This window comes from Protomyctophum bolini (assembly GCF_963924005.1).
Source record: "Protomyctophum bolini genome assembly, chromosome: 16".
NCBI classification, from domain to species: domain Eukaryota; kingdom Metazoa; phylum Chordata; class Actinopteri; order Myctophiformes; family Myctophidae; genus Protomyctophum; species Protomyctophum bolini.
Genome location: NC_137877.1, coordinates 16,797,695 through 16,824,544, shown reverse-complemented (window position 1 = coordinate 16,824,544; position 26,850 = coordinate 16,797,695). Strand labels below are relative to the sequence as shown.

Genomic DNA, 26,850 nt, shown 5'->3' with positions numbered 1-26,850 from the left:
AACTTCTAGCCATTAGCACAGACTGCCTCTGTCTTCAAAAAAAGATGTATATGAGAGTCATGTTAAAAGTATGTGGAAAACAATGTAAGAGGTAATTGCACCCACTCAATGCTCTCAATAGTTCCTTAAAAGTGCATTTTGAACATGAATTGTAGCATGAAGAGGGCGATACTGTGTATAGGAGGGGCTAGCGTCACCTCAAAAAAAGAGGATAACATACATCAAATTTGGTTAGAAACCAGTGGTTACATGTCTGTAACTCTCAGAGTTACAGTATGGGAGTCCTTGAAATAAAAACAACAACTGAAAAGTGTGCATTATTATGTGGTCCCATGGTTTTACAGAGCTCCATTCTCTCTGGAAGCAGGCCTGCTCTTTTACCTCCCGTGCTCAGCCATGCTCCCGCCCACATGCACACTCTTGTCTGCGTGACCCTTGAACTTTGTGCCGTGTGTTAACCACCTGCCTTCTCTTCTTCTTTCTCTCTGTTTACTGGCTGGATCGCAACTCTTTTCACCCCCCCCCCCCCCCCCATCCGCTCCTCTTCCTCTTCTGCGTCACCATTAATTTTATTTGTTGTTTTTATGTAATTCATCCAATTCCCACCTCCATTATTATATTATTTTTTTGTTTTGTTTTTATATTATCTTTAATACATTTTCCTTTGTGCCATTGTAAATTCTGTCCATTCCACAACCTTCTCTTCACTTGGACCTTTGTCACACCATGAATCACACACACACACACACACTTCCTCTTCTTTATGTTTCCTCTGTTGCTGTCTTGTCATCGTCAATGTCGCCCTTCTCTGCCTGTTTTTCATCCTCACCACTCTATTTGTCTTCTTGTTGTCCGACTCTCTATGCCTCTTCCTCCCCTTGCGTCCCTCGTTTCTTCCCGTTATCCCTTCATCCCTCTCTACTCCTTTCTCTCTCTCTCTCTCTCTCTCTCTCTCTCTCTCTCTCTCTCTCTGTTACACACCGCATTTCATCCCTCTGTACTTCTCCATCTTCTCTCTCTCTCTCTCTCTCTCTCTCTCTCTCTCTCTCTCTCTCTCTCACTCTCTCTCTCTCTCTCTCTCTCTCCCTCTCGGTTACACACCACATCTCATCCCTCTCTCCACCTCATCTCTGTCTCTCGGGTACACACCACATCTCATCCCTCTCTCCACCTCATCTCTCTCTCTCGGGTACACACCACATCTCATCCCTCTCTCCACCTCATCTCTCTCTCTCGGGTACACACCACATCTCATCCCTCTCTCCACCTCCTCTCTCTCTCTCTCTCTCTCGGGTACACACCACATCTCATCCCTCTCTCCACCTCATCTCTCTCTCGGGTACACACCACATCTCATCCCTCTCTCCACCTCATCTCTCTCTCTCGGGTACACACCACATCTCATCCCTCTCTCCACCTCCTCTCTCTCTCTCTCTCTCTCTCGGGTACACACCACATCTCATCCCTCTCTCCACCTCCTCTCTCTCTCTCTCTCTCTCGGGTACACACCACATCTCATCCCTCTCTCCACCTCATCTCTCTCTCGCGTACACACCACATCTCATCCCTCTCTCCACCTCATCTCTCTCTCGGGTACACACCACATCTCATCCCTCTCTCCACCTCATCTCTCTCTCGGGTACACACCACATCTCATCCCTCTCTCCACCTCATCTCTCCCGGGTACACACCACATCTCATCCCTCTCTCCACCTCATCTATCTCTCTCGGGTACACACCACATCTCATCCCTCTCTCCACCTCATCTCTCTCTCGGGTACACACCACATCTCATCCCTCTCTCCACCTCATCTCTCTCGGGTACACACCACATCTCATCCCTCTCTCCACCTCATCTCTCTCTCTCGGGTACACACCACATCTCATCCCTCTCTCCACCTCCACCTCCTCTCTCTATCTCTCTCTCTGTCTCTCTCTCTCGGGTACACACCACATCTCATCAGTCGTCTCTCTGCTCGCCTTATGACATCATCCAGTGCCGCCTGCGGCCTGTCCGCGCCGCCGTGCGGGCGCTGGTCTCCCTGGGGGAGACGCCTCCCCTCCTCCTCTTTCCTCCGGAAAGGAAGGATGGGGAATCGGACGCTAAGCGAGACAGTGGTGGCGATGAGGTAGACAGGAAACGAGCGGAGGAGGAGGAAGAAGAAACAGCTCCCCCCGGCGGCGTGCTGAAAGAGACCCCTCCCTCGCTGGTCACCGCCACCACGCAGACGCCACCGGCGGCCTGGCAGATCTGGGACGTGGTGGCGTCCAGCCTGGTGCACCTGTTCTGCCTCGTCCTGCTGTTTGTGGCCTATAGCTGGAGCGAACTGACGTAACCGAGGCGGTGGATAGACCCCCACACACACATGCACACACACTTAAAGGGGCACATAAAAACACTTAATTTTAAGGTCTACTCTAGGGGGTCCAATTGGTTGCATTTATACACTCTCAGAGTTAAATTAACATTGATTTTACAATATTGGGGGAACCCGGAGATAGAAATGCCATTAAATGGGGGTCCGTAGACTAATGCATGTCAAACCGCGGGTCCTTGAAATTAAACGGGTTGAGAATCACTGCTAGAGCCGTAAAAGTCTTCTTCAAATGGGGGTCCGCGGCGTAATTAGTGTCAATTTGGGGATCCTTGACATGAAAAGGTTTGGGAACCACTGAAACCTGCCCGGAGTGCACACACAGGTCTGAGTAGACATTAAAATGTCCCATCCTGCCCCGCTTAGCATGGCTCAGAGCTTCTCTCTCTCTCCTGCTCTTCTTCTCTGTTTGTTTTGCTGCTCCTCTTGAGTCCTGCAGAGGGCGATATTTACTCACAGCAGCATTGTGGTTTTTGCCACCAAAAATATATAATAACGGATACGCTGAAAACACTTGGACCTGAGAGTATGGAGCAGTGAGGTGTACTCGGAGGCATATCGCATCCATGTGATGCTGCAGGGATTCTTCCACTAGTTCTGCCCGCTACTCGGAACGATCAACTGAGGAAAATGTTGATTAATTCATTGTTTTTGTTCACCTTTTTCCTCCTTATATTAGCCAAAATGCAAAGAAAACATGTATTTATTATAGGGATGTTTCCGATCCGATCCCGATACCACAATTTCTTAGTTAGCCGATACCGAATACCAATATCAGAGAATAATATTTATAATAATACAAAAAGAAAGAATATCATATTTTGAAGTCCACCGACTGGGAATAGTGTTTATAGCCATCTAGCTATATATCTCGTGTTTATAGCAGACTCCTCACTCAAATGTGCACTTGCAGTTTGGGCAACCCTGCTATAGTGTCAACCCCTTACCCCTGTGTCGGATATGTGGTTAGACTGGCATATTTGCTGATATGACCAAATAAGGGACGATCCGATACTTTTCCGATACCGATACAGTATCGGGACATCTCTAATTTATTATATAACTGTATAGGTCTGTCACAGAATGACCAGTACCAGTGGTTAAGATGAAACCCCTTGTTGGAAGCAATCATCATCATGATTATTGTTATCTCCTCTCTGTCCTTGGCAAAAATAAGCTTCTTTATTTTATTTGGTGTGATTAGCTTATCGAGGGGGAAAAGTATAATTGGATCCAGTAATAATTATAGTGAGTTCTGGTGTTTATTTTGTCAGAAAGGAAGAAATGATAAAATTCCTGTAAGATTTGCAAGCTGGGTGGTAACTTGGAAGCTATTTCTGTCCAGTACGTGGCTGCAATTCACCAACCGTGGCTGGTGTTGATTACCTCCATTAAGGCTAAATTATATTCAGTTGCACTAGGGTGTCGCCAAAAAGAACATTATTCCTGGAAAGTGGAAAGATAATCTTCCAATATTGTGGTCGTCAGTCACTTGTAACTCCAATGATAACTCAGTCTTGAGGAACGCAAGCTAGTTGGGAAGAGTTTGCTGTCTCTATTGCATTCCATGTCACATTTAGATCGTAATCCCTCCATCATGTTATTGCTACAGCAGGTGGCATCTTCACTAGAATGATTCACGGTATAGTAATTGGAAAGTGACAGTTTACAGTCTAGAAAATAACTCTTTGACTTTTTGAGTAATTTAAATGTCTTATGGTGAATCCTGTATACCATACTCGACTGGGTAAGCACTAAGGATGGGAGGATAATTGTGGGGAAGAATCACTCAATAATCCTATCGTAGAGATTTTAATTAATCATGAAATTGGCCTCCATCAGTAGGAATTAACTTTTGTTGCGCTGCAAATTCAGTACCACTTAAATCCTCTATGCTATAAAATGGACCTGTAAAGATCACATTTGATATTATCCTATTTCACTACACAAATCCATTCGCCGAAAATAGCAGATCTACAAGCTAGCAACGCGCTGCAGCGTAAGTTTGGCAATTAGGGAATAGGGATGCTGGAGGTTCAAATGATTGACAAAAGTGCTATTTTAAGCACATTTTGATAATCACAACCATATTTTGCCACAATCGTGAAATGCAATTTTCACATCGTCCCATCCCTAGTAAGCACTTGACTCCTGGTCAGAGTCCCATAAAGTTTCAAGTCTTCTGTGGAACCACATAATATATTCTACTTTATTATTTTTCTTCTAACTTCTTAATATCTTATGTTGATGTGCAATAAGGCAAAGGGACGCCATGTTTCATTAGTTAAGACTATTTTAATGTAATTGTGAGCACTAAACTGTTTTAACCATAAACCTTTCTCGGTGTGACACGTACATTGAAGTGAGTGCAGTGTTCAGCAGAAGAGTGCATAGGTGTGTTTTAGATTTTTTTCATAATGTTCTCCTCAGTTACCTGAAGACAGGCGATGGATGCCCATAAAGAAATCTTTAAGTCATTAAATTCACGACAAATGATTATGCTGTAACTTGATATGCAATGTCATGTTTGTTTTGAAGGTTGATATTGAACATTTGAAGGGCTATTAGACGGTAGAATAATTTTATCGAATCAAATGTAATTAAAGCAATTTGTCTTTGAGGGTTTGATAATGTGTAGAATAGAGGATCAGCCATGATGAACTACTGATGAATGTCAGGACGCCACGTCCGATTCATCCTGAAAAATAACACTTGGACTTTGTACTTGCTGCCATAAGTATTTATTTTTAACTCTTTTCGCAACAATATGAATGGACATGGGGCGCAGTGGGGATATTTTTATGACTTGTGTATGATAATTGACAGTGTGAAAGACTTGAGGTAATAAATGTGTGATTTGGGGATGTAGTCGGTTCTTTGACGCTATACTTTCTGATGTCATGTTTAAGATAAATAGAGACAAAGTCTTATTTGTATTCCATCACTTGCCAAAAAGAACACCTGTATAAGTGACAAAGCAATGTAGATCAGTTATTTCTTTGCAAACGGCACCAAGGTACTGTAGGTTTCCCTATATTTGGTGTGGAGAACTGTCAGAGAAGCTATAAGGACTCCTATTTGAGGAAGCCTTATACAGTAGCTAGTAGGGTATCTATTCTTAGGTACTGGTGGAGGGAGCGAAGCTGAGGGAGCGAAGCTGGTCCATTGCTTGTGTCTGAAGTCTACTTAGATACCTCCAATGATGTACTAATGCTATTCTCTTCTATTCTCTTCACCTTATTGAGACCGAAGGTCGCAGATAACTGTGAAATCTTGCGTTTTTGTCACATAACCCACAATTCCTGTCACTCTGTCATGAAGTCGCAATTCCCGTCACACACCACAGGCAAGCCCCCAGGTCACCGTGACATCAGCCCCCTGGTCACCCCAGGCAAGCCCCCAGGTCACCGTGACATCAGCCCCCTGGTCACCCCAGGCAAGCCCCCATGTCACCGTGACATCAGCCCCCTGGTCACCCCAGGCAAGCCCCCATGTCACCGTGACATCAGCCCCCTGGTCACCCCAGGCAAGCCCCCATGTCACCGTGACATCAGCCCCCTGGTCACCCCAGGCAAGCCCCCAGATGCCCAGGTTATCGTGACGATTCCATAGTTAACTGCGACCTTTGCGGCAACCACAGTGGTTATCATGAGGCAATATGATCATATATTGGCTTTCCCATGTATGGGCTTAATATTGATCACAGGCAGGGATCTCCATATATGGGCATAACAGGGATTGTATTGGGGTATCAGCTGGAACTTTTTTTTTTTAATGTTTGTTTTTAGTTCAATGTTTGTTTTAAAAACACCATTGACAATGATGGGGAAAAGTCATATTGTCCCTCCTTACGTCATATTGTCTCTTTATTGTTAATGGCTTTTAATGTTTGTGTTGGCACCGTTTGTTTTATATCACCATTACATCACCTAATCAACATGAGTTAGACTTTTAATATATTAGCGCCCCTCACTTCACACGGGTGTGATTTTTAATTCACGTTTTCACACACACACACACACACACACACACACATATATATAATATATAATGTTTTATTTTATTTTATTTTTTCCAAGTTTTAGGGGGTAAAATGTGGTTTCCTGGAAGCATGTCACCCATAGTTCGTCCGTAGAGTCTTCAATTTTGATCTTCAGTAGAAGTCTGTTTTTAAAGTCTGTAAAGGTTTTTTGACATTTGGAACAGAAGTATTTTCTACTCTCCAGTTCTTCAACTTCAGCCTGCACTGGGACACGCCTTGTATATGCAGTTGTACATTCGAATGTCGACAAGCTTTGCGACAATATGACATTCCATATGTTGATCGTTCCCCGTCCATCCTTCCTCTTCGATGTCTCCCTTTTGACCGATACCTGTCCATTTAAACTCTAGACGGGCCTGCCCCAAAGTTATTTTAGGTCATCAAAAATATTTTACACACCTGAATAGAATGATTGAAATACAATGTAAAAAATGATTTAAAATACATTTTAACTATGATTGTTACAAAACCACTACATAGCCCTAATACATTACATGTGCTTTCAAATGTGCACGCTTATGTGCATAAAATTACCTCCGGGGTTAGATTTGGGTCACGAGTCAATGGCAGCATTATTTTGGGGTCGTGGGCTGAAAAGTTAGGAAACCCTTGGTGTGTACTGTGTAGACAAGGTGCACCCATGCACATGCACACACACATGCAATACACAAACACTTGGTTCGTGATAAATAGCGGTCCTCGTTCATTTGGACATTTCTAATGTAGTCCTGGTCTACCTCTCTCTCTCTCTCTCTCTCTCTCTCTCTCTCTCACTGTGTGTGTGTGTGTGTGTGTGTGTGTGTGTGTGTGTGTGTGTGTGTGTGTGTGTGTGTGTGTGTGCGCGTGTGTGCGTCTCCCTCCCCTGCAATCGGTGTTTTCCCAGGACAAGTTGTGTCTCCCCCATCACATTCTGGAGGAGAAGGGCATGGTGAAGGTGAGCATCACGGTCCAGGCCCTGGTGGACGAGACGACCTTCCCCAAGCGGACCCTACTGTTCACATGAGGACCACAAAGAGACCTCCTCCACCAAGCGGACCCTGCTGTTCACATGAGGACCACAAAGAGAGGAGCGGAATGGAACGGAGAGAGCTTCCCTCCCATCAGACAGTACGCTCACCAGCGCGCTGGTTAAAAACCTTCTCAGTTTTTTTTGCTAGTTCCACAGAAGCTTCACAGCGTTTCAGAGGAACCAACTTTGGTGAGATCCAAGTTTAATGCAATGAGGGATGCCCAAATGGCACAAGGGAACAATAATGGAGGGCAGTTCCACGAAGCCAACAGTCACAACAACACTCAGACCCGGGTCCCAATTTTGGGCTGAAAATCGCCGATATCACAGGCTCAAAACGTGCGGCGAGCTTGTACGCCAGCTCTACAACGAAGTCTATATAGCTTGTAGAAGTGGCCACTTGACATCCCACTCCATAGGCCACTAGTTTAATTTAATGAGGGATGCACAGGACACTTAATGTGTTTAATTTGAGCGTTCTTAAGGCCGCAAAGAGAAATGATGGGCTCTTTATTGTTTATTCCCCCTTTAGGAGAAAAACTCTGCCAGCAACCACTTGCAGCATAATTATAATTCCCTGCTTTGGGGACTTTTTGGCGTGCATTTAGGGTTGGGCATTTTTTATACAACTTTTATGACACTTTTTCAATATGTTGTTAATGGAAAACACCTTCTGGTATGTGCTCATGCTGCCAAATTAAAAATGCTAAACTACAAAAGTACAAAGGATTTATTTTAACAACCCAAACACTTTGAAGCTACATTTGATATAGTTTTCTTTTTATATACTAAAAAAGTCAAGATTTCTACCAGAAGTGAATGGAGTATGGACAATTGTGTCCATCCCAGTTTGCATTAGACCTTTAGTCAGTCATGGGAGACACCACTACCGGGAGGACTTGTACTTAGAACTCTGATGATCGCACTTGCTTGACGCATGCTTCACTATGTGTGTCTGTTTCTCTATGAATTATGGGTAATAATGCTTAATTTAAGTCCTTGTAACTTCTGTGAGTTCACGTGTCATGTTACGTCATCCATGTTATTGATGACAGTGGATCTTTGCATTAGATTATTATATATTTGTCGCTGTCGGGCGTGTGTGTGTGTGTGTGTGTGTGTGTGTGTGTGTGTGCGTGTGTGCGTGTGTGCGAGCGCGCTATAATATACTGTATACACACACAGATACATACATACAGTACATACATTTTGGAGTTAGTTTGACCCTGCCAGAAAGCGCACATACATACCATACATACTATACATAACTATATATATATATATATATATATATATATATTTCTTTTTTTTTCTTTTTTTTTTTTAGTGGGTTTAATCAAAGTTTGACGTTTAAACCAAGTTTCAAGTGTAGAGTTCACTGAATTGTGTGACTATGTGGTTTCCTTGCTCCCATTATGATGTCACTTATTGCTCTGGAACAAAAGATCACTACCAACGAGTATAGTTTTAGTTATGTTATATTTTATTTCTTTACCCCCTCCCTCCCCCCCCCTTTATTTCAGATAGTTCAGTGTAGAGGGAGAGAGGAGAGACAAGATGGGGGGTCGGATTCAAACCCGAGTCCTCGAACACAAGGAGCATAGAGGTCTGTGTTCAGGCTGAGCCACAAGGGGACATCCCGTGAGTGTAGTCTAAAAGCCGTGGATAGAAGGGGGTTTTTAAACAACTTTAAATATATAGGTATTTATAATGAAGGGAAAAAAAAGATAACTCAAGTTAAGTCATTTGGTTGGTTGTATACATTCAAAAAGAAATATTGCGAAGAAATATTTTTTCTAATATATTTTAGGTATTGTTCTTTGTATATTATGATCTTTTACTAAAACTTTGTATGGAACAATTCAAATGTTCCACACATTGGTTTGAACAGAGTTACAGTATAGTGTTAATCTGTTGTTGTGTGAATGTGTGTATGCTTATCAAGTATCTCAGGTACATTTACAGTTAGAAAACCTTTATTTTGGTTTGATTTTCTACATCAGTGTTTCCCAACCAGTTGTGCCACTTCTGCACCCTGGCACGACCATTAACCACACATACTGTAAGACCCAGACACTTGATGAATATAGAATGTTGCATTTTTAACGTGTGATCGGGCGGAGTTGTTTGAGTTGTGTGAGCAGGTGATGGTGTGAATGAGTGAGCAGCATGCCAGTCGGGGCAGGTGTAGGTACTCTGTCACATGGTAGTGTTAAGGATGATTCCCAAACACTGGATCGGGGACCCATTTTTATGGGTTTGCCTACATTAAACCCAAAGAGAAATGACCAAAAAGGCCAAAGGTTACAACAACCCAAGCAAGATGGGATGCAGTGTTAGGGCTGTTCCTTTACTCGAGTGACACTGTCATGCATAGAGCTTTGCTACACTGTTGAAGCTTCATTCCACAGTATGCTATACACCAACTGTGTGTGTGTGTGTGTGTGTGTGTGTGTGTGCGCACGCGCGTGCGTCATAAGACAGTGGTAAACCTTTTCTGATTTGCTGGGGACCCCCTGGAACCCCCTTGAGGACCCCCTGGAGTCCCCAGATCCCACTTTGAGAACCACTGTTATATAAAACAGCACACAACCTGTCTCTGTCACCTGAACCACGATTTTAAACAAACATGTACAGTATGAGGTGTTTGCGCTAGCGATCGTGCGTGCGTGTTGTAGTGATCTTAGCGGTGTACTGTTGCTCTGACTACCCAGTAAGACTTTGAGAGTGAGTACAATGCAGTGAACGCACGTATACACCCCTAACTTAACCCAAACGCCAAGAACTCACAATGGCCATATACAAAACTTTAGGGTTTAATGCGTACATACGAGTGAGCATGAGGCTTTGTTTTGTGTTTAGTTTAGTTTTTACTTGACATAGTATGCAATATAATTGATATGGCTTGGTATCCAAAGCTACTAAAATATTCAGCGGTTAAAAAAAATAGATGTTTTCACTGGATAGATTTGACAGTTGCCAAAACAAACGTTTCCCAAGCCCTCTTGTGAGACAACTGTAGGGAATCTGACATACACATACAGTAGCATGTGTTCTTTATGTCCCAGGGATACAGTATGCCTATAAGTGATGGTGTGTATTTGTAACATGATTGACGGTCCTCATAGGTCGTGTGTACATACAGTATGCTGTCACAGACTAACATACAGTACATGTATGGGTCTGTTGTTTTTACGTACTGTAACTTTAAATGGTAACATGTTGAGCCTCACCAGTCAGCCTGCGTGATTTACGGTCTGGAGGGGCAGGTCTAGATCCTATTGGTTCACCGATCTGAGCGCCCACCCCCTCCCCTCCCCGATAGAACACAGTGGAGAACACTGATGTCACCAAATTTGGAGCGACGCCCCTCTGCACTGTTATTGGTTTAGCGAAATACAAGGTTCACTCCCACACCTTTATTTTTTTCAAAACGAAACACCTGCGGCCCCCAAGCTACTCAACTGTTACTCAACCACTTAATTAGACGCTATATGCTTTGTTTACTGCAGGGACCACCAGAGGTCTCTATACTTTTTTTTTGTTTCCCTTTACATCACATCTCTTGATCAGAAATAGCAGATCCATACGCTCACGTTGTGTTGCTTCACGACTGGCTGACATTACATGTCCAGAATAGGGATTGTTCGGTTCATGTGGTTAAATCAGTCACCTGTTCAATAGTCATTGTGTATTTAGACGAGAAGATGCCGGTGTCTGGATTCAGGCGGTTGATCGAGGGCACTTTGGACAGATCACATATTGTAGCTGTTGTTTTATAACCCGATTGTCTGCATGTCATCTTAAATATATTCACCAATCCTGACAGATTTCATAGACTAACAACCTAAATGTTATAAAGAGAGCAAAGGGAGCAATTTGTGTAGTTGTGCAATAATTTTGTGATAACTGTATTCTTTCTCCATGCAGCTGCATTCTGTGAAATAAAGCTGTAATCTGTGATAGAATGAGACATCACTCTACCATAATGTTCCTGGTTTCAACATTGTATGGATAGGAACCGCAAGGAGACTGAAAGGACATGTGTTTATGCGTTCATGTAGGGTGTTAAAGGGTAGGGTTTTTTATGGAGACGAGGGACACGTCACAATTTCAGTTATACCCATACAGTATATCCACTGCTTCACAGAGGTATTATTGGTGTATACATAAATGCATTACCCACAATTCTTAGTTGTCCACTTGCAGTGTCGTATTACATCAATACTTTAACCCATTTAGACCTGAGGCCGATTCTAAAAATGCCGCCTTCTAAATCTAAAAGTTTTCTGAATGAAAAGAATTAAAAAAAACTATAAATTACTCAGCCTGCAATCATGAAAATCTCGCCACTACATGGCTACTAGACCATGTGACTACTAGACCACGTGACTAGACTAGAAAGTCTGATCATTGATCAGCTCTGCAAGCTGATAAAAATCCCCCCATATATATATATATATATATATTTATATAACAAAGGTGTTCCCAGATTGAAACGGTGTATAGGTGTTCCAGGTCTAAATGAGAGGCAATTAAAAAAAAAAAACACTGCTAGTCTGAGCTACTCTGCACTTTAAAGTATTTATAGTTATTTGTTTTGGCAACTGAGAAAATCCTTTTTTCTTTTCTTTTGTAAGGGTCATAAATTGGAAACGTGAGCATGGAGAGTATTATTGTGACTAACTTGGAGCTCAAACAAAATATGACACATTTAATGTAAATGTGTGGTGAGAGTGAGATTATACCTGCTGAATCCTGAGCAGGGGGGTTTCTGCTTGCCCGTTGTTTTGTAACCTGACTCCGCCAGATGGCGGCGCTATTGAGTTCACATGTGAACTCAATACCGCCCCCCATCTGTCGGAGTCAGGTTAGTTGTTTTGTACATAGTCCTGAAAAGCTTGTTAAACATGATGTATACACACAACGGTGTGTCACATGTGCCAAAAAGTAGCCTATCTAGAGCTTGTAGATCTGCTATTTTCTGCGTGCTAGTCGTAAAATCAGGCTTAGCTCAATTTCCTTTTGTACTTTTTCTGATTGGGAGGATTTTTTTTTTTTATGTGCTTTCTGTTTGTTGTTTTGTTGAGATTTTGATGTAACATACCCTCTTTTGTACTTCTATGTCTGATTCCTTGTACAGTGAAAGCAGATTTACATGCATGAAATACACGAAATGTTCCTTAAATGTCGCCTTAACTGCTGTGAATAATGTATATACTGTACTGTATTTCTCATCACTTTATCAGTAAAGACATGTAAAACAAACGAGCCGTGTCTTATTTTTATTTATTTATTTTAGCTACACCTGAAATAAATAAATCTGAATGAAGTTATCTTTAATTACATTATTATAAGTAATACTATTAGAGTTGTACTATTACTCGAACGAAAATAAAAGCTTGGGGGGGGGGGGGGGGGAGATGCAATGCAAATGAAAGACATATACTGTGTATCCCTATTCCCTGACATAATTTTATAGCTAAACGGACAGAATTCTATTTTATTTGAATGATGAAAACCAGCTGCCATTAATAGTTGGAAATGGAAATGGAAATTTCGGAAATTGCGGAAATGGAAATTGCGGAAATTGTAATTGTGGAAATGGAAATTGCGGAAATGCGGAAATGGAAATTGCGGAAATTGCGGAAATGGTCGAAATGGAAATTGCGGAAATGGAAATTGCGGAAATTGCGGAAATTGCGGAAATGGAAATTGCGGAAATTGTGGAAATTGCGGAAATGGTAATTGCGGAAATTGCGGAAATTGCTCTTCACTTATAGCTATCTATTTTCAGGTAGATTGTTTTATTTTACTCAGTCAGCCATATCACTACTCATTTTTTTTCATGAAAAAGGTCATAGCTGGGTACCGTAATCTATTTTCGTTTTTTTCAACTTAAATTTTATTCATTTTTCATGAACAGAAATGACATACAAGGACATACGGAAAGCAAAAAGACAAACAATCGAACATTACAATACGTGTTGCCAACTCAGTAAATAAAAAGTAAAAACAGTAGATAAATGCTTGTAGGAGATCACACACAGACAGGATAATAGTAAAATGAAAACATTATGTGAGCGTACGCGTACACACACACACACACACTCACACACACACTTACATCCCCACACACCCTCACAGTCATACATACACCCACATACAATAATATTGGACAGTAAAATACTGTATATAAAGAAAATAAATAACATTAGTTACCATCCCATCTATGGGGTCACCCTCTAGAAATATAAGCATATCGTAAACATGAGTACCGTATTTGTGTCAAGGATTCAAGGATCTTATCTTTTGTTTACATTCAGGGAAAAATAACAAAAAACAAAGCAAAAAATAAAAGCCAAACATTCTGGTTCCTAGCTCACCTGTTGTTCAGTAGTATAATCAAACCATTTTTCCCATTTGTTTTCAAAAGACTCTCTCTTCAATCTCAAATTAGCAGTCATTCTCTCCATGTCAAATATTTCTGAGACTATCTGGAACCATTCATCTATGGAAGGAGGATCTACCTGTAGCCATTTCCGAGTAATGGCTTTTTTCCCTGCAGCCAGAAAGATTTTCATCAGATACCTGTCACTTCCCATAATTTCTTCTGGTAGATCTCCCAAATACAGCATCAAACAAGAATCTAATATTTGAAAGCCCAGAATCTCCTGTAATTTCTCTGTGACATTTTTCCAAAAGGAGAGAATTTCAGAGCAACCCCAGAAAACATGATAGTGGTTTACATCTACCTCTCCACAGTTTCTCCAGCACAACTGGGATATTCCAAGCTGTTTTGATTTAAGTTTTGGAGTGATAAAAAAGCGGGAGGTGTTTTTCCAGCAGAATTCACGCCAGGTGTTGGAACCTGAAGTTGTGTGTTGTGTTCTGCAAATATTTAACCATTGTTCACTGGTGATTTGGGTATTCAGTTCTTTCTCCCATTTCTCTTTGATGTAATCGGTTGTATGTTTTCTGGAGTCTGAAATACTTTTATATAATTTTGATACTATTCTCTTTGTTCCTTTCGTATGTGCCTGAGTTAATAAGTTCACTTTGATTAATTTGTGGTTCACGGTTCTGGATTTCTTGATTGAAATAGTGACGTAGTTGGAGATATCTAAAGAAATCTTCCTTTTCTAGAAAATATGTATCTCTCAGTTTCTGAAAGCTCTGTAACCTGTTTTGGTAATCTATTTTCAGGCAATGATGAGAAACGAGGCTAACTTTTTTTTCCAAAATTTCAAAAAACATGGGCTATAACCCATCGTTTTTGTAATTTCGTCATTTTTTTCAAATCCTCAAAAATGATGAAAAACTGCGCGCTATAGTATGCCGTACGATATGGGCTATAGCCCACGGTCCAAAATGATGAGAAACGAGGCTAACTTTTTTTTTCAAAATTTCAAAAAACATGGGCTATAACCCATCGTTTTTGTCATTTCGTCATTTTTTTCAAATCCTCAAAAATGATGAAAAACGGCACGCTATAGTATGCCGTACGATATGGGCTATAGCCCATGGTCCAAAATGATGAGAAACGAGGCTAACTTTTTTTTTCAAAATTTCAAAAAACATGGGCTATAACCCATCGTTTTTGTCATTTCGTCATTTTTTTCAAATCTTCAAAAATTATGAAAAACTGCGCACTATAGTATGCCGTACGATATGGGCTATAGACCACGGTCCAAAATGATGAGAAACGAGGCTAACTTTTTTTTCCAAAATTTCAAAAAACATGGGCTATAACCCATCGTTTTTGTCATTTCGTCATTTTTTTCAAATCCTCAAAAATGATGAAAAACGGCGCGCTATAGTATGCCGTACGATATGGGCTATAGCCCATGGTCCAAAATGATGAGAAACGAGGATAACCTTTTTTTTCAAAATTTCAAAAAACATGGGCTATAACCCATCGTTTTTGTAATTTCGTCATTTTTTTCAAATCCTCAAAAATGATGAAAAACTGCGCGATATAGTATGCCGTACGATATGGGCTATAGCCCACGGTCCAAAATGATGAGAAACGAGGCTAACTTTTTTTTTTTTAATTTCAAAAAACATGGGCTATAACCCATCGTTTTTGTCAAATTGCGGAATTGCGGAAATTGCGGAAATGGTAATTGCTGAAATTGCGAAAATGGAAATTGCGGAAATGGTAAATACTGAAATTGCGAAAATGGAAATTGTGGAAATTGCTGATTTTTTTTTCCATTTTTCCATTTTTTTCAAATCTTCAAAAATGATGAAAAACTGCGCGCTATAGTATGCCGTACGATATGGGCTATAGCCCACGGTCGCGTTTAAGTTAAAATGCTCAAAAACTACAAATCATTTCAAAGTAAAAGGTGACAATTTATTCAAATAATTATGAATGAATAAATAAAATAAAAATGCATTAAACATAAAATTGCTATAAAGAACAATCACATGTATCATTAATTTGCTGTATGTCCAAACCATTCTAGATCTGTCTGTCTGTCTGTCTGTCTGTCCGTCCGTCCGTCCGTCCGTCCGTCTGTCTGTCTGTCTGTCTGTCTGTCTGTCTGTCTGTCTGTCTGTCTATTTATCTATTCATGTATACTTCCTATACTTGTTTTACTTCCTATACTTTACAACAGAGTAGGCTATGTTTATATATCTCTTCTTTCAGGGTTCTTTAATCAATAAACCGTTTATAATTTATATTCATTGTCGTGTATTGGTTACTGAAGTCACATGACCAGGAAGCAAGCAGGTAACGACAGGTAACATAAATGTATAGGGACACCAAAGGTGATGTAACAGGATGTTATGATTGAGACCGGCAAGTCGACAGGAGCGGTCATGATAATAAAGAAACCAGAAAGACAATCTTATGTATATGATTCAATTCAGTAAGGATATAAGAACACAACATTCATGATGTTAATTTAATTTAATATAACACGTTTGTGAGTGCATGCAGGCTGCCTACTTCCACTCGCCGGTGCGTGTGTGTGTGTGTGTGTGTGTGTGTGTGTGTGTGTGTGTGTGCGTGTGCGTGCTGCTTGTAAATCCACACACAGCTGCAGCGGATGAGATGAGTCCATTCACTAACCAACCAATGGCCGATGGACTTTCCAATGACGTGTTTCAACAGATCCGGATACTCTAGGTTTAAAACTGACGCATGCGGTGCAGTGGCAGTGTGTTTGGGGCGTAGCTGCAGCAAGGTAAGGTTTTTATCCACCATTAACTCTATTGTGTAAACATTAGAGTTGTTAGAAGGACTGTTGGTTGTTTATTGTGACACTAAATGGACAACATTATGAGGAATTAGTTGGTCCTTTTTGAGAAGCAAACAAGCTAAACTAAACCAGTGGGAAGTTAATCACTACATTTTATTGAAGTTGGGCTACTGTGGAAAATATGTTGTAGGCTACTTTTATACTACACTACAATTATTTGGAAACTTTTAATTGCTAGTTACTTTGTCGATTTGGATTATTAAAATAAACAGCCTAGCTACATTGCAGTTATTTACCACTATGGCTACAACCACATTTTGAAATTTGAAAGTAGCTTATCTACAAGCTCACAATGCATTGTGATGCAATGCATTGTGAGATTGTAGATCTGCTATATTCAGATTTGTTTTCTTTCAAACATTTGAAATGGGACATATCTGCATAATGAGCTACATTTGGCATTTTGTTAGTGCATTTTGATGCCATACCCTTTTACTTTAGTACATCATGGTAACACAAGTTGTAACTGTGGCTCAGACACATTCATAAGATTAAACTAAATGTCTCTGCTGGATGGAAAACTCAAATGTACAAACGTACACGCATACAAAAGTAGCAGATCTACATGCCAATTTCTACCATACAGGGCAACTTTAAAGGGCCACTTCACCCCTTTTGCAGCCAGATCTTATTTTAATGATTTTTGAGACAAACACTTTCCTGGGGTTTTTATGTGTTTTTAGTTATTTTAGTATTTCAAAGTGTCTATGGACTCCATGATGTCATGGACACCTGGCTCACTTCCTTCCTGAACTACAATTCCCACAATGCTTTTGTCCACTGCTCCTCCTTGTGGATAGGGGAGGGCTGTCTTGCTGAGACAACAGTCCAGGAAGGAAGTGAGCCCAGTGTCCATGACATCATGGACTCTTTGAAATACTAAAATATCTAAACGCATAAAAACCCCAGGAAAATGTTTTTTGTCTCCCAAACATCATTAAAATAAGATCTGGTTGCAAAAGAAAAATGCAAGAATTTCCTAAAGACGTATTTTCTACAATGTATAAAATCTGGATAAAGAGTAATGTTGGTGTATGTTTGTGTCTTACAGGTTGATCATGTGACCTTGGTGTCATGCGGTGACCTTGGCTGCAGTCATCAGGAGATGGCTGGTATTGGTAATAGAGTGTCTACTCGGCTGGGCTGAAACGAATAACGGTGTCAACGAACGCTCCCTGAGATTACGAGGCGTACGGTGCTCGGGACGTATTGTGCCATACAACCTACGCGGCTCTATTAATACCGGCCATCTTCAACCGAGCGACGGAAGGCCCCACATGGTATGTACCTGGATTACATGTGGCTGTAGTAGAAACTAGGGCTGTCTTCATAAAATAAATGGTTGCACAAGGCAGATTATAGCTCTAGACTGTGTGTAATAAAGGTGACACAGCCCTGTCAGTGACTTTTATGACTTCCAAAATGTCATCCTGTAGGCCGACAACTAATTTTCTTTCCCCCTGCCATTTCAGAAAGTGAAGCTGACTGGAGGTGTGAACTCTATGCTGTTGCCACTGCTGGGTGAACTCTATGCTGTTGCCACTGCTGGCTGCTAGCTAGTTAGCAGTGAAGGTTAGTTAACCGTCTGATTCCTGCTGCTTGTTTAAGTGGGCTACATGCTACCATACCGTAGGTTGTCTTTCGCGCCATGTATAGTTTCACTTAATTTGTGTGTATAATGCCAGTCCACATCACCGTTATGTGATGTTTGTTGAGGCATGTGATTTATTTATCGTTTAACATAATTTACGGGTAAAGTCTGTCCACATCCACATCACATATGTATGTTCTCTTGTGTCTCCTTTCTCTTCTCTATTCTTTGGATTTAATAAAGTTATTTATTTTTTGTTGTCATAGTTTTTAATCGCATTTTGCTTTATTTAGGTTATTTCTTTCTTCTTGCCTATCTATTGCCCTAGTTCTTCACTAGTGTTTTATGTGTGTACAAATGTGATGTGGAGGTATGTTATTTATGTCTTGCGTCATTATGGTAGCATGTAGCCCCTTAACACTGTGTTTACAGCTTACTATGCTGTAGGTCTGTGCAAACTAACAAGAGGAAGCAAATGATGGCCGCTGTGTCATTTGTTTCCTTGGTTGGTGTGTGTGTTTTGTTTAGTGCTGATATTGAAGGTAAGTGAGCGTAGTTTATTATCCTTGACTGTTGGGCAGAAACCTTGTATCGCCATAGTTCAATCTTTAGTAAATAAATTTCCTTACTTGGTCATGCTACAGTGTCACACACAAGTAGCAAATGGCCAATCTCACGAGGCAAATGCATTATTGAATATTTAACATTATGTAGTATTAAGTTTTTCTAATATATTGAACCAGTGAAGTATCAGCAAGAGCTTGTGACTAAATAATAACATTGGAACACAGATTATTATATTAATAATATTGGATCACAGTAGTTTTTTAGTCCAGAAAAGTAACTGTTTTGGATGTACAAGGTTTCTACCCAACCTTCATCTTTTCTCTCTTCTATTCTTTGCTTTAATAAAGTTATTTTTTTGTGGTCAGAGTTTTTAATCGCATTTTGCTTTATTGTATTCTAATTTCTAATTTCTTTCTTTCCTATCTATGACACTAGTTCTTCACTAGTGTATGTGTGACTCGGGTCATGTCTCGTGTACAGTTTCTCACTTGAAGCTGTTTCATGTAATTTACCAGTAAAGCGTCAACACGTCAGTTCACATCAGATATGAACACAGGCCGATATGTGATGTGCATTCATGTGTTTTTTAAAGGTGATATTTCACAGCAATTGCGGATAGCTTGTTGTTCACGTCTGTTGGCATTGCGCCATACGAATTGTGTTTATTGCTGTTGTATGTTGTGTACTAATGCTCGTAGTATTGCTGACAAATACTGGGGCGAAAAGAATGCTGCTACCTCGTATCATTTATGTCAATCGTCCACAAATGGCATAAATTGTACATTTTGCCCCATGTTTCCTACATGGGACAACTAGATAGACAAACTTGTGCCACGGAAACTTAAGGCCAACTGCTTGGGCAGAGACCAAGAAAATCTATTTTGTTCATGTTCATAAAGTGCTCAAAGTTCTTAAAGTGAAAAGTGCAGCAGCAAACATCTAGGTCATAAGACCATTGTTGGTGCTATATTATCAGATCTAATTTGTGAGTAAAGCTTCATTATGTAAGCCCACATCACCTATGAACACAGGCCCGGTATGTGATGTGTGTTTATGTCTTGTCTCATTTCACATTTGTGAGTAAGGCTTCATCATGTCCTCCTACATCACATAATGTACATAGGGTAGGGTTAGGGCTAGGTATGTGATGTTGGTTGATGTGATGTATGTCTTTTATAATGTGCGAGTGAAGCGTCATCGCGTCAGTTAACATCACATTATGTGGTGTGTATTGATGTGATTTATTTATGCTTCCATTTGCACAGCTAAAACTTCATCATCCATGCCGGTCAGTAGGCGAGGCATCGACGATGGGCCTATGACCCAAACGTTTTCTGCTGCACTTTTCACTTGTAGCACTTTGCAGCACTTTATGAGCATGACAAAATAAATGTCTTAGTTTATGTCTGAGGAGTTTTCCTTAATGTATTTGTGGTGTGAGTCTTCTTTCAATTGTATAAAGACAAAATCATGGCTATCATTCAAATTGAGTGTTTAGGCTATCTTTTTATTATCTTGCCGCAGGAGGTCGGCAAGAGTAAGTTAAACATATTTAGCAAAATTTAAACTAATGACTGATTTTGGACCTGTAAATTATAAAACAAAAAACTATGGCACTGGTGTGGTACTCCTGGTTTACCAGAATGGGGTTCAACTCCCTGCGGTGCCCTCAATTTGTTGTATTTACATGGTTCATTTTCTGCTCATTGTGCGCGCTATAGTATGCCGTACGATATGGGCTATAGCCCATGGTCCAAAATGATGAGAAACGAGTTTTTTTTCCAAAAAACATGGGCTATAACCCATCGTTTTTGTCATTTCGTCATTTTTTTCAAATCTTCAAAAATGATGAAAAACTGCGCGCTATAGTATGCCGTACGATATGGGCTATAGCCCATGGTCCAAAATGATGAGAAACGAGTTTTTTTTCCAAAAAACATGGGCTATAACCCATCGTTTTTGTCATTTCGTCATTTTTTTCAAATCTTCAAAAATGATGAAAAACTGCGCGCTATAGTATGCCGTACGATATGGGCTATAGCCCACGGTCCAAAATGATGAGAAACGAGGCTAACTTTTTTTTTCAACATTTCAAAAAACATGGGCTATAACCCATCGTTTTTGTCATTTCGTCATTTTTTTCAAATCTTCAAAAATGATGAAAAACTGCGCGCTATAGTATGCCGTACGATATGGGCTATAGCCCACGGTCCAAAATGATGAGAAACGAGGCTAACTTTTTTTTTCAAAATTTCAAAAAACATGGGCTATAACCCATCGTTTTTGTCATTACGTCATTTTTTTCAAATCTTCAAAAATGATGAAAAACTGCGCGCTATAGTATGCCGTACGATATGGGCTATAGCCCACGGTCCAAAATGATGAGAAACGAGGCTAACTTTTTTTTTCAAAATTTCAAAAAACATGGGCTATAACCCATCGTTTTTGTCATTTTTTCATTTTTGTCAAATCATCAAAAATGATGAAAAACGGCGCGCTATAGCATGCCGTACGATATAGGCTATAGCCCATGGTCCCAAATGATGAGAAACGAGGATAACTTTTTTTTTCAAAATTTCAAAAAACATGGGCTATAACCCATCGTTTTTGTCATTTCGTCATTTTTTTCAAATCTTCAAAAATGATGAAAAACTGCACGCTATAGTATGCCGTACGATATGGGCTATAGCCCACGGTCCAAAATGATGAGAAACGAGGCTAACTTTTTTTTTCAACATTTCAAAAAACATGGGCTATAACCCATCGTTTTTGTCATTTCGTCATTTTTTTTAAATCCTCAAAAATGATGAAAAACTGCGCGCTATAGTATGCCGTACGATATGGGCTATAGCCCACGGTCCAAAATGATGAGAAACGAGGCTAACTTTTTTTTTCAAAATTTCAAAAAACATGGGCTATAACCCATCGTTTTTGTCATTTTTTCATTTTTGTCAAATCATCAAAAATGATGAAAAACGGCGCGCTATAGTATGCCGTACGATATAGGCTATAGCCCACGGTCCAAAATGATGAGAAACGAGGATAACTTTTTTTTCCAAAATTTCAAAAAACATGGGCTATAACCCATCGTTTTTGTCATTTCGTCATTTTTTTCAAATCTTCAAAAATGATGAAAAACTGCGCGCTATAGTATGCCGTACGATATGGGCTATAGCCCACGGTCCAAAATGATGAGAAACGAGGCTAACTTTTTTTTTCAACATTTCAAAAAACATGGGCTATAACCCATCGTTTTTGTCATTTCGTCATTTTTTAAAAATCCTCAAAAATGATGAAAAACTGCGCGCTATAGTATGCCGTACGATATGGGCTATAGCCCACGGTCCAAAATGATGAGAAACGAGGCTAACTTTTTTTTTCAACATTTCAAAAAACATGGGCTATAACCCATCGTTTTTGTCATTTCGTCATTTTTGTCAAATCATCAAAAATGATGAAAAACGGCGCGCTATAGTATGCCGTACGATATAGGCTATAGCCCATGGTCCAAAATGATGAGAAACGAGGATAACTTTTTTTTTCAAAATTTCAAAAAACATGGGCTATAACCCATCGTTTTTGTCATTTCGTCATTTTTTTCAAATCTTCAAAAATGATGAAAAACTGCGCGCTATAGTATGCCGTACGATATGGGCTATAGCCCACGGTCCAAAATGATGAGAAACGAGGCTAACTTTTTTTTTCAAAATTTCAAAAAACATGGGCTATAACCCATCGTTGTCATTTTTTCATTTTGGTCAAATCATCAAAAATGATGAAAAACGGCGCGCTATAGCATGCCGTACGATATAGGCTATAGCCCATGGTCCAAAATGATGAGAAACGAGGATAACTTTTTTTTTCAAAATTTCAAAAAACATGGGCTATAACCCATCGTTTTTGTCATTTCGTCATTTTTTTTAAATCTTCCAAAATGATGAAAAACTGCGCGCTATAGTATGCCGTACGATATGGGCTATAGCCCACGGTCCAAAATGATGAGAAACGAGGCTAACTTTTTTTTTCAACATTTCAAAAAACATGGGCTATAACCCATCGTTTTTGTCATTTCGTCATTTTTTTAAAATCCTCAAAAATGATGAAAAACTGCGCGCTATAGTATGCCGTACGATATGGGCTATAGCCCACGGTCCAAAATGATGAGAAACGAGGCTAACTTTTTTTTTCAAAATTTCAAAAAACATGGGCTATAACCCATCGTTTTTGTCATTTTTTCATTTTTGTCAAATCATCAAAAATGATGAAAAACGGCGCGCTATAGTATGCCGTACGATATAGGCTATAGCCCACGGTCCAAAATGATGAGAAACGAGGATAACTTTTTTTTTCAAAATTTCAAAAAACATGGGCTATAACCCATCGTTTTTGTCATTTCGTCATTTTTTTCAAATCTTCAAAAATGATGAAAAACTGCGCGCTATAGTATGCCGTACGATATGGGCTATAGCCCACGGTCCAAAATGATGAGAAACGAGGCTAACTTTTTTTTTCAACATTTCAAAAAACATGGGCTATAACCCATCGTTTTTGTCATTTCGTCATTTTTTTAAAATCCTCAAATGATGAAAAACTGCGCGCTATAGTATGCCGTACGATATGGGCTATAGCCCACGGTCCAAAATGATGAGAAACGAGGCTAACTTTTTTTTTCAAAATTTCAAAAAACATGGGCTATAACCCATCGTTTTTGTCATTTTTTTCATTTTTGTCAAATCATCAAAAATGATGAAAAACGGCGCGCTATAGTATGCCGTACGATATAGGCTATAGCCCATGGTCCAAAATGATGAGAAACGAGGATAACTTTTTTTTTCAAAATTTCAAAAAACATGGGCTATAACCCATCGTTTTTGTCATTTTTTCATTTTTGTCAAATCATCAAAAATGATGAAAAACGGCGCGCTATAGTATGCCGTACGATATAGGCTATAGCCCACGGTCCAAAATGATGAGAAACGAGGATAACTTTTTTTTTCAAAATTTCAAAAAACATGGGCTATAACCCATCGTTTTTGTCATTTCGTCATTTTTTTCAAATCTTCAAAAATGATGAAAAACTGCGCGCTATAGTATGCCGTACGATATGGGCTATAGCCCACGGTCCAAAATGATGAGAAACGAGGCTAACTTTTTTTTTCAAAATTTCAAAAAACATGGGCTATAACCCATCGTTTTTGTCATTTTTTCATTTTTGTCAAATCATCAAAAATGATGAAAAACGGCGCGCTATAGTATGCCGTACGATATAGGCTATAGCCCATGGTCCAAAATGATGAGAAACGAGGATAACTTTTTTTTTCAAAATTTCAAAAAACATGGGCTATAACCCATCGTTTTTGTCATTACGTCATTTTTTTCAAATCTTCAAAAATGATGAAAAACTGCGCGCTATAGTATGCCGTACGATATGGGCTATAGCCCACGGTCCAAAATGATGAGAAACGAGGCTAACTTTTTTTTTCAATATTTCAAAAAACATGGGCTATAACCCATCGTTTTTGTCATTTCGTCATTTTTGTCAAATCATCAAAAATGATGAAAAACGGCGCGCTATAGTATGCCGTACGATATAGGCTATAGCCCATGGTCCAAAATGATGAGAAACGAGGATAACTTTTTTTTTCAAAATTTCAAAAAACATGGGCTATAACCCATCGTTTTTGTCATTACGTCATTTTTTTCAAATCTTCAAAAATGATGAAAAACTGCGCGCTATAGTATGCCGTACGATATGGGCTATAGCCCACGGTCCAAAATGATGAGAAACGAGGCTAACTTTTTTTTTCAACATTTCAAAAAACATGGGCTATAACCCATCGTTTTTGTCATTTCGTCATTTTTGTCAAATCATCAAAAATGATGAAAAACGGCGCGCTATAGTATGCCGTACGATATAGGCTATAGCCCATGGTCCAAAATGATGAGAAACGAGGATAACTTTTTTTTTCAAAATTTCAAAAAACATGGGCTATAACCCATCGTTTTTGTCATTTCGTCATTTTTTTCAAATCCTCAAAAATGATGAAAAACTGCGCGCTATAGTATGCCGTACGATATGGGCTATAGCCCACGGTCCAAAATGATGAGAAACGAGGCTAACTTTTTTTTTCAAAATTTCAAAAAACATGGGCTATAACCCATCGTTTTTGTCAATTTTTCATTTTTGTCAAATCATCAAAAATGATGAAAAACGGCGCGCTATAGTATGCCGTACGATATAGGCTATAGCCCATGGTCCAAAATGATGAGAAACGAGGATAACTTTTTTTTCCAAAATTTCAAAAAACATGGGCTATAACCCATCGTTTTTGTCATTTCGTCATTTTTTTCAAATCTTCAAAAATGATGAAAAACTGCGCGCTATAGTATGCCGTACGATATGGGCTATAGCCCACGGTCCAAAATGATGAGAAACGAGGCTAACTTTTTTTTTCAAAATTTCAAAAAACATGGGCTATAACCCATCGTTTTTGTCATTTTTTCATTTTTGTCAAATCATCAAAAATGATGAAAAACGGCGCGCTATAGTATGCCGTACGATATAGGCTATAGCACATGGTCCAAAATGATGAGAAACGAGGATAACTTTTTTTTTCAAAATTTCAAAAAACATGGGCTATAACCCATCGTTTTTGTCATTTCGTCATTTTTTTCAAATCTTCAAAAATGATGAAAAACTGCGCGCTATAGTATGCCGTACGATATGGGCTATAGCCCACGGTCCAAAATGATGAGAAACGAGGCTAACTTTTTTTTTCAACATTTCAAAAAACATGGGCTATAACCCATCGTTTTTGTCATTTCGTCATTTTTTTAAAATCCTCAAAAATGATGAAAAACTGCGCGCTATAGTATGCCGTACGATATGGGCTATAGCCCACGGTCCAAAATGATGAGAAACGAGGCTAACTTTTTTTTTCAACATTTCAAAAAACATGGGCTATAACCCATCGTTTTTGTCATTTCGTCATTTTTGTCAAATCATCAAAAATGATGAAAAACGGCGCGCTATAGTATGCCGTACGATATAGGCTATAGCCCATGGTCCAAAATGATGAGAAACGAGGATAACTTTTTTTTTCAAAATTTCAAAAAACATGGGCTATAACCCATCGTTTTTGTCATTACGTCATTTTTTTCAAATCTTCAAAAATGATGAAAAACTGCGCGCTATAGTATGCCGTACGATATGGGCTATAGCCCACGGTCCAAAATGATGAGAAACGAGGCTAACTTTTTTTTTCAACATTTCAAAAAACATGGGCTATAACCCATCGTTTTTGTCATTTTGTCATTTTTGTCAAATCATCAAAAATGATGAAAAACGGCGCGCTATAGTATGCCGTACGATATAGGCTATAGCCCATGGTCCAAAATGATGAGAAACGAGGATAACTTTTTTTTTCAAAATTTCAAAAAACATGGGCTATAACCCATCGTTTTTGTCATTTCGTCATTTTTTTCAAATCATCAAAAATGATGAAAAACGGCGCGCTATAGTATGCCGTACGATATAGGCTATAGCCCATGGTCCAAAATGATGAGAAACGAGGATAACTTTTTTTTTCAAAATTTCAAAAAACATGGGCTATAACCCATCGTTTTTGTCATTTCGTCATTTTTTTCAAATCTTCAAAAATGATGAAAAACTGCGCGCTATAGTATGCTGTACGATATGGGCTATAGCCCACGGTCCAAAATGATGAGAAACGAGGCTAACTTTTTTTTTCAACATTTCAAAAAACATGGGCTATAACCCATCGTTTTTGTCATTTCGTCATTTTTTTAAAATCCTCAAAAATGATGAAAAACTGCGCGCTATAGTATGCCGTACGATATGGGCTATAGCCCACGGTCCAAAATGATGAGAAACGAGGCTAGCTTTTTTTTTCAAAATTTCAAAAAACATGGGCTATAACCCATCGTTTTTGTCATTTTTTCATTTTTGTCAAATCATCAAAAATGATGAAAAA

At 39.5% G+C, this 26,850-nt stretch overlaps 1 protein-coding gene across 3 annotated transcripts in view; it reads left to right on the top strand.

The window, feature by feature from the left end:
* lrch1 (leucine-rich repeats and calponin homology (CH) domain containing 1) overlaps positions 1–12,684 on the top strand; it is a 107,989-nt gene extending 95,305 nt beyond the window's left edge. For all 3 annotated transcript variants that reach the window (XM_080786608.1, XM_080786609.1, XM_080786607.1), the window contains one exon: positions 7,301–12,684. In XM_080786608.1, the coding sequence (XP_080642734.1) occupies positions 7,301–7,420 (120 nt within the window). In that variant the 3' untranslated portion in view covers positions 7,421–12,684. The remainder of the gene's footprint in view (positions 1–7,300) is intronic.
* The last annotated feature ends 14,166 nt before the right edge of the window (positions 12,685–26,850 follow it).